The sequence below is a fragment of the Jatropha curcas genome, chromosome 1 (assembly GCF_041381405.1).
Source record: "Jatropha curcas cultivar XTBG-Jc1 chromosome 1, XTBG_Jcur_1.0, whole genome shotgun sequence".
Taxonomy (NCBI): domain Eukaryota; kingdom Viridiplantae; phylum Streptophyta; class Magnoliopsida; order Malpighiales; family Euphorbiaceae; genus Jatropha; species Jatropha curcas.
In genome coordinates this window covers 4,336,334-4,349,049 of record NC_143151.1, presented here as the reverse complement: position 1 = coordinate 4,349,049, position 12,716 = coordinate 4,336,334, and the positions used below count along the sequence as shown (strand labels likewise).

Genomic DNA, 12,716 nt, shown 5'->3' with positions numbered 1-12,716 from the left:
TGTGTTGGCATCCTCGTGCCAAATTTGCCTCTGCTAATTGAAAGTTCTTTCTTCAGTTCGTAGCTATGTGCCACAAACACGGCAACATACGTAGTACTATAGAACTTTTTCTAAAATATTTAGCTTGTGTTGTGTCGGAAAAATATCTCGAATTGTATCGAAGAAGTGTCTGGCACTGATAATCAAAATCAAAGTCTCAATACTTGCATTATGTCTGGTGAAACATTAATAGAACAGAACAGAAAGCAAGGTGATAAAATTATATGGTATAAATATTGATTGATAGGCAACAAAGTAGCAAGCAGTATATTTAGATGGCTGTAGGAATTGTTTGTTGAGAAATCATCTTCTAAAATTGTCAAGATGGTGACACGGTAACAATCTTCAGATGACGCATTGGTAAGGCAGAATGTGGTATAATCGGCAAAGCCCAACTAAGAAAGTTGTATGATGAAAGTGAAATATGACGAGGCAAATTATGCCACCTAATTTGCTAAATATACTTATTCAATTTGAATATCACCGTCAGTGGTCTACCTAGTCCCTCCCCCGTGGAATTATTTGAGCTTCCAACTGTAATCAGGGGGGAGTAATTCTTGATTTCTAACTGAGAATCGAATGAAATTGGCTCAATTCCGTCAGATTTGGATAATTGTTTTAGAAATTTGGTTATCAATTAGTTTGGATATAGAAAACCATTTGATTTTTAATTTTTGGTTCAATTACTATATATAACTATCTGAATTTATTTTAAATCAAATCGAATTAAACCGATTTAATTCCATTTGGATCCAATTTATTATATTATTTGATTTCAGATTTGGATACTATAAAAATATATTTAGATAAACCAAAATTGAGTTAATTTGATTTAATTCAATTTGGTTGACTGAATGTTCACACCTACTTTCAAGTGATACAGTCATTTTACACTTACCAAACTACAAATAATATGCTGGTAAAAAACAACTTAACAAACTACTAATAATGTGTTGGTAAAAGACGTCCTACCATACTATTAATAATGTGTTGGTGAGATGGTGAACAACTATTATCTTTATGTAAAAATATAAATTTAAATTCTGAAAAAAAAAAAAAAAAAAAAAAAAACACTTTCTGGGAGTACTAAGAACCTTTGCGTTTCATCTGACTCGCAAAAGCTAGGGCAAGAATTTTTAGTATTTTGGTTATTACAAACAAATTGAAGCTTAGGAATTATACTGAAATAAATAATAAATGGGATGACTATGGATTAATGAGACAGAGTTGTATAGTAGTATCTTCTTATGTTGTATCATGTTTGCATATAATGATAATTTATATAATATAAGCTTGTATTAATTATATTCTGTCCCCTAAAATATGTTAGATCAAATGGTAATTAATAATAATAATTATATATATAAAAAAGAGATCCAAATCCAAATTGGCAAATGAAATGAATGGATCTAATATTCCCTAAAATGTTATAGTATGATTATAATTTTGGTTTTGTAGGTTGAATTTGCATGTGACAGCACATGATCTTTTCTTCCTTATTGGCAGAAATGATCGAATTACTTACCTAAACCAAAAAATTAAAATTAAAATCAAAATTGATAAATTATTATCATGCTTAAGTTAAGTCTTAGAGACCTTTGATTGGTGGGGCCTATTTTCAACAGCAAAGAAATTGATGACAGCTTCTCTCTCTCTCTCTCTCTATCGTCGGTGCTCTCTCAAATCTTGCAATACTTTGCCCATACATAATACTTCGGTACACCTCTCCACCCACCGCCACTTGATTGGTCACACGTTATGATCTTATTTTTTATATTATTTTGGATTTTTCATGTCTCCTAATAATATCATACCACATGCTCTTAAACCATCCTTATTAGTAGTATTTCATTTCTCATTTAATTACTTTCTTTTTTTTTTTTTTTTTTGGAAAAAAAAGGAGATGTTAATTTCTTTGCAGCGCATGAACGTTTTTGACAACCATATAAATGTATTTTCCAAATATTGATTTATATTCTCACCTTTGTGATTATCAGATTTAAGGTAAGTTTAATTTGTAAAATATAATAATTAATTAATGTGACCGACTTAACTTATATGTCCATCAATTTCTTAAATTTGAGTAAAAAACACGTTTATTTTGTTATTATTTGTAAGTAACTAAACATATCAGTTTCATCTTTCATTTTTAAATTTATTTATATATTATTTAGTTTTATTCATAAACTTTACTTGATGATGTTAAAATAATTCTTCTGTTATTCACACTAAAATGATTTTTAGTTTATGAGATTTTGAATTCAATGTGAGTCCAATCAAATTAAAAAAAAAAATTACAAAAGTGTTTTTTTTTTTATTATTGATTTGGAGGCTTAATGGGTCGAATTTGGATAATATGTTCCTTTACTCATCAAATTAATAATAATTTTGTGAGCGAGAGGAGATGTGCCAAATACTCATCAAATTAATTAGAACTTTGTGATCGAGAGATTTCAAATTCAGACATTTCATTTTCATATAATATATGAAAATTTATCAGACCATGCGTGATTAGCTAAAAATAAAATTTCTTTAATTAATTACACTTGGCACAACAAAATTAATTTTATATTATTAGGAAAAAAATATTATTTCCTTTAGTTGAATTTGAATAGGGACAAACATATATTTATAAAGAAAGTTAAACAAATATTTATATATAGAAATAAAACAATTCACCTAATATATATATTGAAGAATAGTCTTTTTTTTCATTAATATATATTTTTAGGCGGTAGAATAGTATTTAAATAAAGCCATCTTAATCGTAGACTCAAGATTTCAATCCAATTAGAAAATAGAAAGCCCTTTACAATTATTTAAAATTATTAAATAAAAATTAAGGAATTCATTAAACAATTTTAATTTTAGCAAAAATATTCATAATTGATTACTTTCTCTATCCCATAATTTGTATTATGATTTGATTTGCATGTAAATTAAGAAAATTTAATTAATATAGTTAAATTATAATTTTTATTTATTTATTTTTCCTAATATACTCTTATTTTAATATTTACAAAAATAAATTTCTAAGAAATGAATTAGGACAGCAATTTGATGGATGAAAAAGGAGAGTAGGACAAAAATGATGAATGTGGGAATATTAATTAATTTTTACCTAGATACTAAAAACAAAATTAAAATTTAAAGAATAATTAGTGCTTTTTTTGATAATTTTAGCAGTACCTTAGCTGAAACTTTTTTTTTTTAATAAAATTTTCATATTCAAAGATAATTCCACTATTTCAACAGGATAAACAGTAATTACCAAAAAAAGAAAAAGAAAAAGAAAAAGAAAAGATATCCACGCGGTTTTGTAGTAAATAATCATATTCCCGGCATTCATCTCCAGAGCCTCATTAGACACTAAATATTAAAAAAGAAAATCTAAAACATTTCCTAATTATGCACGTGATAACCATTTATATATATATATATATAAAAACATTTCCGTAAATCACAGTGTTTCCAGAAAAGGGATGCTAGATGGACGCAGATCAAACCATGGTCCATATTAAGTTCAATAAACAAGCATGTAGTTTATTGTTACTCCTCTCACACCATAAGAAACCTAAAAATCCCAATCTCAGACAAGAGAGATTCAAAAGGAATCTCTCAATCCACTGTTATCATCTTCTCTCCCCTCTCTTCGCTCTCTCTCCTTCCCTCTGCTCTAAGCAGGAAATTTACAATGTCCATTCTCACTCACTGAAACGACGCCGTTTTATAGGTCTAAATTATGTGCAGAGCCCGCTTTCTCTCTCTCTAGCTAGGGTTTTGATGTGGATAAGTTCAATTCATGACTTACTTTGGTCCCATTTAGGGTTTCTTCTTTAAGGTTTGTCTACTTTTTTCCTCTTAAATTCTTCATTTTTGTTTTTTCCGACTTTTTGTTTTTAATTCTTGAGTTGCATTCTCTCTATGGCGCTTTGTTTCAACTTTTCTGCTTGGTTCGCGAGAGAATGAAGGGGAAATGAGGGAAAATGGTCTTAGAAGCGTTTCAACAGTCTGTTAGACATCATTTCTAATATTAAAAATTAGAAATGATATAAATAATAGCTCACAAAGTTGCCTTTTTCTATTTGTTCTCTGCAATAGTTCAAAATTGAACATTTTTTTTCCTCTTCTCCTGCATGCATTTTCTCGGTAAACAAACAAGCCTAGAAGGATTATCTAATTATAATAATATATTAGCTTATTTTCACTAGCTTTTCTTAATTGGTTCAAATTGAAGTCATAACCGTAAAGAAAACGACCGCGTATCTGGTTTGAAAATGATGTTGCCTTTTCTTTTTTTTTTTTTAATTTGTCTTCAAATAGTTAAGATTATTATAAATAATAAATAGACGAATCTTCTAAGATTGTAAGAGTCCTTTGCTGTAACTCATTTCTGTTTCGTTTATTACTGTTGTTTTTGATTTTTTTTTACACGAATTATTACCAAAATTTTGTTGCATTTTGGATTACGTAATTACATTTGTTTTTTAATTTGTACTCTAAATTTAAGGATTTTGTGTGTATAAATAAATCTTTATTCAAATTAAAAAGAATGGTAGTTTAATTATCAGATAAATATACGTTCTTCAACCGTTCAACAACAATTAGTAATTATCTGAATATAATTGAATTGGAATGCTCTTTCTTTTATCTCTAGTGAAGTATATACGGGTATGGCCTTTGAACCCACTTCGCTATACTAATCAATTTACAGTAACGCATTCGTGAAGATGAACCTAACGTACCCACGTCAAACACATATCACACTTAACGTACGTACCTTTGTTGGACATCTAGAACAAACTGAGTTCCGAGGTATTAACCTCTTCATGTATGAGCAAATGTTAAAAATTTTGAAAGAGGAACGCTGCATTTATGTTTTTGTATCCAAAACGCATTACCCACTTTGCAGGGAGTGCATTTATGAAGTTGAATAGCAGTTTCCTGGTTTTTTTATTCTTCTTTTTGCCTTGTGATGCACAGGGTAATAATATGAATGCGAATACGAATACGAATGGTTCTTGGTTTTTTGACGAAAACTTTAATGGCGTGCCGGATGATTTTTTCGATGATGCCATGGAGCTCCTTGATTTTCCATTGGAGAACGTAGAATTGAATGATTTAGGCGAAGATTGGGAAGTTAAATTTCAACAGTTGGTGCCACCACCATCAAATGTTTTGGCTGGTCTTTGTGGTGAAAATGGCAATGACATTTTGAAAGTAAAGAAAAGCTCTTCAGTTTTGGTGAGTTTTATAAATTTTGTTTGTTACATGTGTGGAAATTGTCTATCTTTGTATGGATTATGAATTTAGTCATTTCATAGTTAGAGAGTTGAAATTGTGCCCTCAGTTAGAGTCCCTGGTAAATGTGGATTCTGCTTTCGGGAAGATTTCCTTAAACTGTAACGTGGCCAATAAATGGACTTTTATCTATTTACCGTTCAGTTAGAAGAATGATTTGTATAAAGCATGTTTGTCTCATTATATGTGGAGTTATGAATGCTTATGCTTGCATTATTCTACATTGAAGGAGATGGTACTGCTCCATGATATCTGTGTTCCTTTTTTGAACTCAATTTTTATGGTATAGGTTCTCTGTGGCAGTGTCCATCTGTGGTGACTCTCTGGCTCGACATTTTTATGATTATGACAAAAGAGATAAGAACAATCACATATTGGAAGGTATAGGTTCTCTGTGGCAGTATCCATCTGTGGTGACTCTCTGGCTCGACATTTATTTGGCATGGTTTGTTGAAAAGTTTCCAATATGTGATTGTTCTTATATCTTTGTACATAATCATATAAATGCATTTGCATTTAGTTATTGAATGAAATATATCTTGGCTAGTTTGAAAAAAGTGTGAACATATGTTCTGTTACATAGTAGTCATTGCTATCCTGAAGTCCGGATGCTTGATTTTTGTAATTTGTAATTTGAACAAACAATACCAAGATGGAAGACAACTCTGAATTACTGCATTGAATGGGAACTGTATTTCAAATAGCTTTGGAGACCATTGAGGAAAAAGGAGAAACCAAATGAACATCCATTGGACAACCAGAAGAAATTAAGAATAGTTAATATAATCTAATGAGAAGCTGTTGTTCCACTACACAACATGACTGGTAGGATATTGAAGAAGCTAAAAGAATCACTGGGATGTTTGGTAAAGCATGTTAGTATTATGTCATGGCAACTGTTCATCGTACTTTTACAGTGTTAATTAAGGAAGCCTTATAATCATGAAGCCTTTGAAGTATTAAGCAATTAGAAGTCTGAATTTGTTCTAAAGTGGTTGGTGGTGTCATAGAAGATGGGAAGAGGAATTAAAATAACAATACTATGATTTGGTATGTTGTGTGTAGTTTAAGTAGCTCCTGAGAAATGAAAATACCAACCATGATGGGCCCATGTAGATTGTTGGATTCAACTGTATATAGCATAACAAGGACATCTGTCCAACATGGTCCAGCCTACTTCTTGCCCTGTAGTTGAAGTGTCATTGATGAAAATGAAGTATGATTGAATTGCTGGAAGATCACATTATATAAGCTCAGGATGGCGATCTTTTTTTTGTCATTTTTTTTACCTTTAGATTGATAGTGGGAAGCAAACATTTATGCTGAGAGGTAGTGTTGATCCTTGATGGCAATTACCATTTTTCACACCATGTCTTGAGATAAAGATGGAATACCCAGGATGAAGCTTGAATTCATCAGACACTAGCAACAAGTAGGTGCTAAGTTGATCTAATAGACCTTTTAGGAACTATTGAGACTTTACAAAATCCAGTTTTATAATTTGAACAATTTGGAACTGCTTATTGGCTCAGAGTTACCTGAGAATATCTGGCTAAAGTTTAGAAGCTTTATGTTGTGATTACATTTTCTTACAGTTACATTCTTGGTTGAAGTAAACTGCTTCCTGTCGACGGTGCTGCTGATTATTCATATTAATTGATTTAGTAATATATATAATTGTTATTTTTTGGGTTGATTTTCCAATCTCGGTTGAATAATCTATTCTCCTTTTAGATAAAATCTTTAAGGGCTTTTGGCCACAAGCAAGGCCACATGGAAATGACATTGAAACTGATTGAAACAATTTTGAAGCATGGTGTGAGGCCCCAAGGTGTTCACACATGTGTATCAAGATATTGTTTGGTCACTGCTCTTGAAAGTGTGCTGATATCATACTTAAATATGCTTTTAGGTGTTCAACCTCTCCTTTTGTTTTGTAATTCTGTGGAAGACATTAGAAACTTCATCTTTGTAATAATTTTTTAATTGAATTTTTATTTGATGCTCAGCATGATGAATCTTCTCAGCCAAAACAGTGGCCCAGCACTGCTGAAGCATCCTCTGGCAGAGGCATTCCCCTTAATTATGACTCTTCAGAGGCTAAATATTCACGCCTTTTCTGGACCTCCAGTCCAGTTTCTGTCCTTGAAAGCAGCAGCAGCTCTTCCTCAGCAGAAAATGCAGTAGTCCAACATCCCAAATTTGTCATCCCAGTGAAGCGCCCTCGAAGCAAGCGCCCTCGAAGCAAGCGCCCACATCCCCATCGGCGTACATTCCCATTCATCTCATATGCTCCAAAACAATATCATCCTTTGGGTTCTGAATCGGAAACAGAATCCTGTCCTGATGAGAAAATGTTGAACGTTGCCAAGAGAAAACAGAAGAAGAAAAGGAATCTAATGCTGTTGTCTTGTACTGTAGAGATGAAGAAATCATCGACACAACAACCTATTGAAATCAGAAAATGCACACATTGTGAGGTAACCAAGACTCCACAATGGAGAGAAGGGCCTATGGGGCCAAAAACGCTTTGCAATGCTTGTGGGGTTCGTTACAGGTCGGGCCGTCTCTTCCCAGAGTACCGTCCTGCCGCTAGTCCGACCTTTGTTCCATCATTGCACTCTAACTCCCACAGGAAGGTCGTCGAGATGAGAAAGAAGACTACTCGGCCAATGACAACTACGGCTGCAATGGACGCATCGCTTCCAACAGTACCAGAATATTCATTTTGATAGCTATTTGTTTGATTATTAATTAGGAAAAGTAGCTTTGTTAGCTGGGAGCTGTCCGGTTCTCTATTTTCAGTTTTCTATTTTCTGTTGGTTGGTTTGTTCTTTTTGTACATTAAAGAAATAAGAACTAGGAACCTTTAGATGATTAGATGTTTGGCAGCAGCGAAAAGTTAAAGAAGGGTAGAGTAGTGAGTATCTTGGTGAATATCTGAGTGAAGCAGAGAAATGTAATTTAGATGTTTAGAAGTAGGGTTTATTGATGCTTTATGCCCATTAGTGACGCTAAACATTTGATTCTCTGCTTATTTACATAAGTGGATATCAGGTCTCAAATTTGTAGACTCTTCTGTACTTTGTTGTATTTGTTTTTTGTCTAGTTGGTTTTGCAGGCTGATTCTTGAAATGGTTAAGTTTCACTAATCAAATGGTTTTTTATTTGTACATATTGCTTGTGCTTAGAGTGATCGGATTTTTTGACTTTCTTTTTGGGAATCATAGCTTTATGGCTTCTGATAATGAGATTTGTCTATTTGGTTATCAGTCAATAAATAATAAAGTTGGAGCTGCTATTTGATAGCCTAGGCAGTGGCAGTTAATTGCATGCTTGTTGTCTTTTGAACCGAGAGAGAGAGAAAGACAAGTGCATAATAATTATTTCATCTGACTTTTATCGAAGAAGTTATTGCCTTCTCTAAACTTTTAAACCCAATTGGTTTGTCCTTGTAGGATGGATGCTGCCTATTTTTCCCCTAGTTTGTCCTTTGTACTACGCTTCCTAACTTGTCATCCTTAACTCAGTACAATTGAATGCAAATACCTAAGCATAACAACTCCTACAGACACTAGTAAAACAAACAATACACACAATGTCTTTTTCTGTCATATTAGGTTTTTTTAGTTGAATGGCAAATGAGTGCAATAACATCAAGTGTTCTAGAGGGCTATCGGCTATGTTGTTATAGATGTCCAGATAGGAAGAGCCCAAAGCCTGAGCCTAAGCCCAGTGGACATTTTCTTTGTCTAAATAAAAGGTAGTTCTCTTATTAGTCTTTCTCGTTTATACGAGGGATGAGAGATCTCGAGTTTTTTTACCAGAATTGATTTCACCAATTTGATAAGTCAATATGATAGCTAACCCCTAGGTGCATCACATAGTACTATTTTGACTCATTGGGCGTGAATTAAAAAGAACAACCTGAAACAACAAATAAATAAAAGGTGGTTTGGTGCTCAAAAGGAAAAAATTACCACATTTTCTACTTTCTATAATGCTATATAGCTAGGAAGTTGGAATCGTCCCAGTTTTCTACTGTTAGGTCTAAAAGCATGTACTTAGTATGTCTGGTCTCCTTTTTTTTTTTTTTTTTTTTTAATTAAAAAAAGGATTACTAGGTGTATCCGTTACTGTCTCTTCGGCTCGGGCCACCGATCATATGTTAATGTCCCGCTTTAAGACATCCCCATAGGCTGCACGATCCCAAATACTGATAGGAGACGCTGCGCCTTCCTACATGATTATAGTATTGCGGTTTTCAGCCCACCACAGTAGAGCCCGTCCTAAGACAACTTTAACACTTTTTTTTATTTTTGAGTAAAATACACTTGGATTGCTAAAGTATATCCATTAACACTATTGTCCCTTTATTTTTTGGAAATTACTATAATATTTTTAGTTTTTGCTTAAATTAATTATTAGGTACTTTTGTCCAAGAAGTCAGCAATTTACCATAAGTGAAACACTTTTTTTTTTTTTTTGAATGAAATATACTCAGTTTTTTTATTAAAAAATGTTAATTTTGAACAGAAAACCTGATAGTTAGTTTAAGCATATGTTAGAGAAGGTATCATAATTTTTAAAAATAGAGGAAAAAAAGCTTTAATTACTATATAATTTAACGACTTAAATGTATTTATCCTTTAATTTTATCTTCTTGCTTTTTATTTAATTTTTATATCATAATAAATATATTAGTCACAATTTTTATTTTGAAAACTAATTAATCGTCTTTGTATCATTTGTACCTGAGATAATACTCTATTTTTTGAACTTTTTTTCGTGATATTCCATTGCTAAAATTGAGCTTTTAGGTCGATTTTAATAGAAAATTTTCAATTAAAAGATTAATTTGGTTCATTTATTTTGTTGATCAACATGCATAAGAGATAGATAATTAAAGAACCCATAATATATATATTTTTTCCCAACCCAAACACATTACTACTTATTGAAAGATGATATAAGTATCAATATAAAATAGATACTTTTTTTTTTAGAATAAAAATAGGCACAGTCTTTCTAATTAAAATTATAGTTAAATCAATTTCAAAGTTTAATTTTAGATAAATTGTACAATGCAATCAATTTCAATAAATTAAACATTGATCCGTTTGTATTCGGTATCTCACCAGTACTTTCCCGTAAATCATCTCTCCTCCAAGATTATAATAATAATTTAGAGAAAGGCAAAGAGTCATGCTTAATAATTTTTTAGGGTGTCAAAATGAGTTGACATGTTAAGTTCATCACGAATCTTTCTCACATGCAATACCATTATGGTCAATATAAATACTATCCATTTAATAATTATGTCAAATATTTAAATATGAATATGATATTAAAATTAAATAAATTACATAAATACGATATCTGTAATCCGTTTAATTAAATAGATCGTAATTGGATCAAAAAAATGCAATTAATTTAATTAAATGAATTGTACATGAGTCAAAAAAATTGGATATGTATAACACGTACAACCCTATATATATATATATATATATATATCATTTTACCCTTAATTAAACGGATTATGCTCAACCCATGACATGATTTGTTTAAACTCGTATTATATACAAAAACCACTTATTTATAATTTTTTTTTTCATTAATCAACGTGAACTTCACTTCTCAAAAAGTATTAATATATGGGTTAATTTCATAAAAGTTTCATCTTTATATTTAAGTTAACACATAAATTTAGCTTTGTATTTTTTATGAAAATTTTGTGTTACCCTCAACTTTTTATTTTGACTTGTTGAACACTTCTCAAAATGTGAAAATTATTGTTCCGAAATTGTTATTAACTAAATAGCAAATCAATATTTTGCACATAAAAAGCCAAGAACTCCAACAATTATTGTTAGAAAAATCCTTAATTTTAGGAACATATTGATTTCTTATAAAGTCCGAAATGTCACAAAATTTATAGTAAAATATATAAAAGAGAATTTATGTATTTGATCTTTATTTTTATCAACGAAAAACATAAAAATAAAACTAATATGACAACTTAGGATTGAAGTGTTATTGAATTCTAAAATTTTAGATATCAAAATGCAATATAATATTATTCAAAATAATAACTTATAAACAAATTAATAAAATGACGAATATAAAATAAAATCTAAGAAGACACAAAATTGAGGAATTTCTCATCATGAGGCGTTTGATATTATTATAGTTCACCTGCCAAACTTGCAACAAACATTTGGCACCCTTTTCATTAGTTTGGTTATGCAAATATCAATTTTTCATTGGAAAATTTGGCAATATATCCCTTTCTACTCATTTGATTTTATAGCTAATCATCACATGCTCTCTTAAACCACAATCTAATTAGACCACTCAAACTTCAATTTAGGGTAACAACTTTAAAAAGAAAAAAATTGTTAATTTTCACTTAATGGAGAGAGAAAAAGAGAAGCGAAATTTAATGGTTCTGATCCGCTATATTAACTGTTATAATAATTGTTAACTGTCTATATAAGGGTTTAAAGTGAAAATGTTCGATAAAAATAATTATTTAATAAGTTGTTAAATTTAAAATGGTAAAAAAGCAAAGAAAACGGTTTTATATTAACATCAAAGCTTCTTAATCTGTAAAGAAGTAATGGATGTAAGTGTGAAAAAATAATCCATTAAATACCGTGAAATGCTAAAGGTTGAGTGGGATAACATTTCATTAAACTCTCTTTTAACTTTTTAAAGCTACTATATAAATTATATTTTCAAACACTATAACGGATAAAAATACTATTTTAATCTAGTTAAAATACTAAAAGCTATCTTAAAAAACTGATATCGAACGGAGCCAATATATCTAATTTTTTTAATCATACACATATCAAATTAAGATGTGATATTCAGTTAAAAGTTCTTTTTATAATGGTAATCTTACATCGAAGATTTTGATCTTACGAATAAAATTTATTTAGAGATATAATCCATTTCCCACTTACCAACTGCTTAAATTTATGACTTTTACATTATGAGATGTATAATCAACTACTTCTCTAATAACCCAATGGCAATAATTGTGATAAAATACAACTTTTTTAAACTTATCACTTAAACAATTACTATCTTGGTTCTGTTACTTTTGATAATTTTGATTTTTCACAAAAATTAAGTGAATTATTGAATAAAAATAAAGGTAATTTAATTACCTCTTATTAATTTCTATAATTAAGAGAAATAAAATTTAATGGAGATATTTAAACAAAAATAAAATAATTAATACCGTTTTAATTTTTTAAAAAGTGTCATATAAATGGAATTAAAAAAAAAGGTTAAAATTAATGGAATAATTGTGGTAGTATGTAGTAATTAATTTTCTCGTAAAAAAGATTGAGAAATTAGGACAT

At 30.3% G+C, this 12,716-nt stretch overlaps 1 protein-coding gene across 1 annotated transcript; it reads left to right on the top strand.

Annotated features, from left to right (window-relative positions):
* Nucleotides 1-3,594: 3,594 nt before the first annotated feature.
* GATA13 (GATA transcription factor 13) lies at nt 3,595-8,475 on the top strand. Its single transcript, XM_012209418.3, has 3 exons — nt 3,595-3,880; nt 5,023-5,283; nt 7,350-8,475. The coding sequence occupies exons 2-3, from the start codon at nt 5,032-5,034 to the stop codon at nt 8,070-8,072; spliced, it is 975 nt and encodes a 324-aa protein (XP_012064808.1). The 5' UTR covers nt 3,595-3,880; nt 5,023-5,031; the 3' UTR covers nt 8,073-8,475.
* Nucleotides 8,476-12,716: the final 4,241 nt, after the last annotated feature.

Excerpts from the sequence above, each read along its gene's own strand:
- GATA13 (XM_012209418.3), top strand. The coding sequence starts at position 5,032 with ATGAATGCGAATACGAATACGAATGGTTCTTGGTTTTTTGACGAAAAC. Across the intron at positions 5,284-7,349 it reads AGAAAAGCTCTTCAGTTTTG|CATGATGAATCTTCTCAGCC; the intron begins GTGAGTTTTATA and ends TTTGATGCTCAG.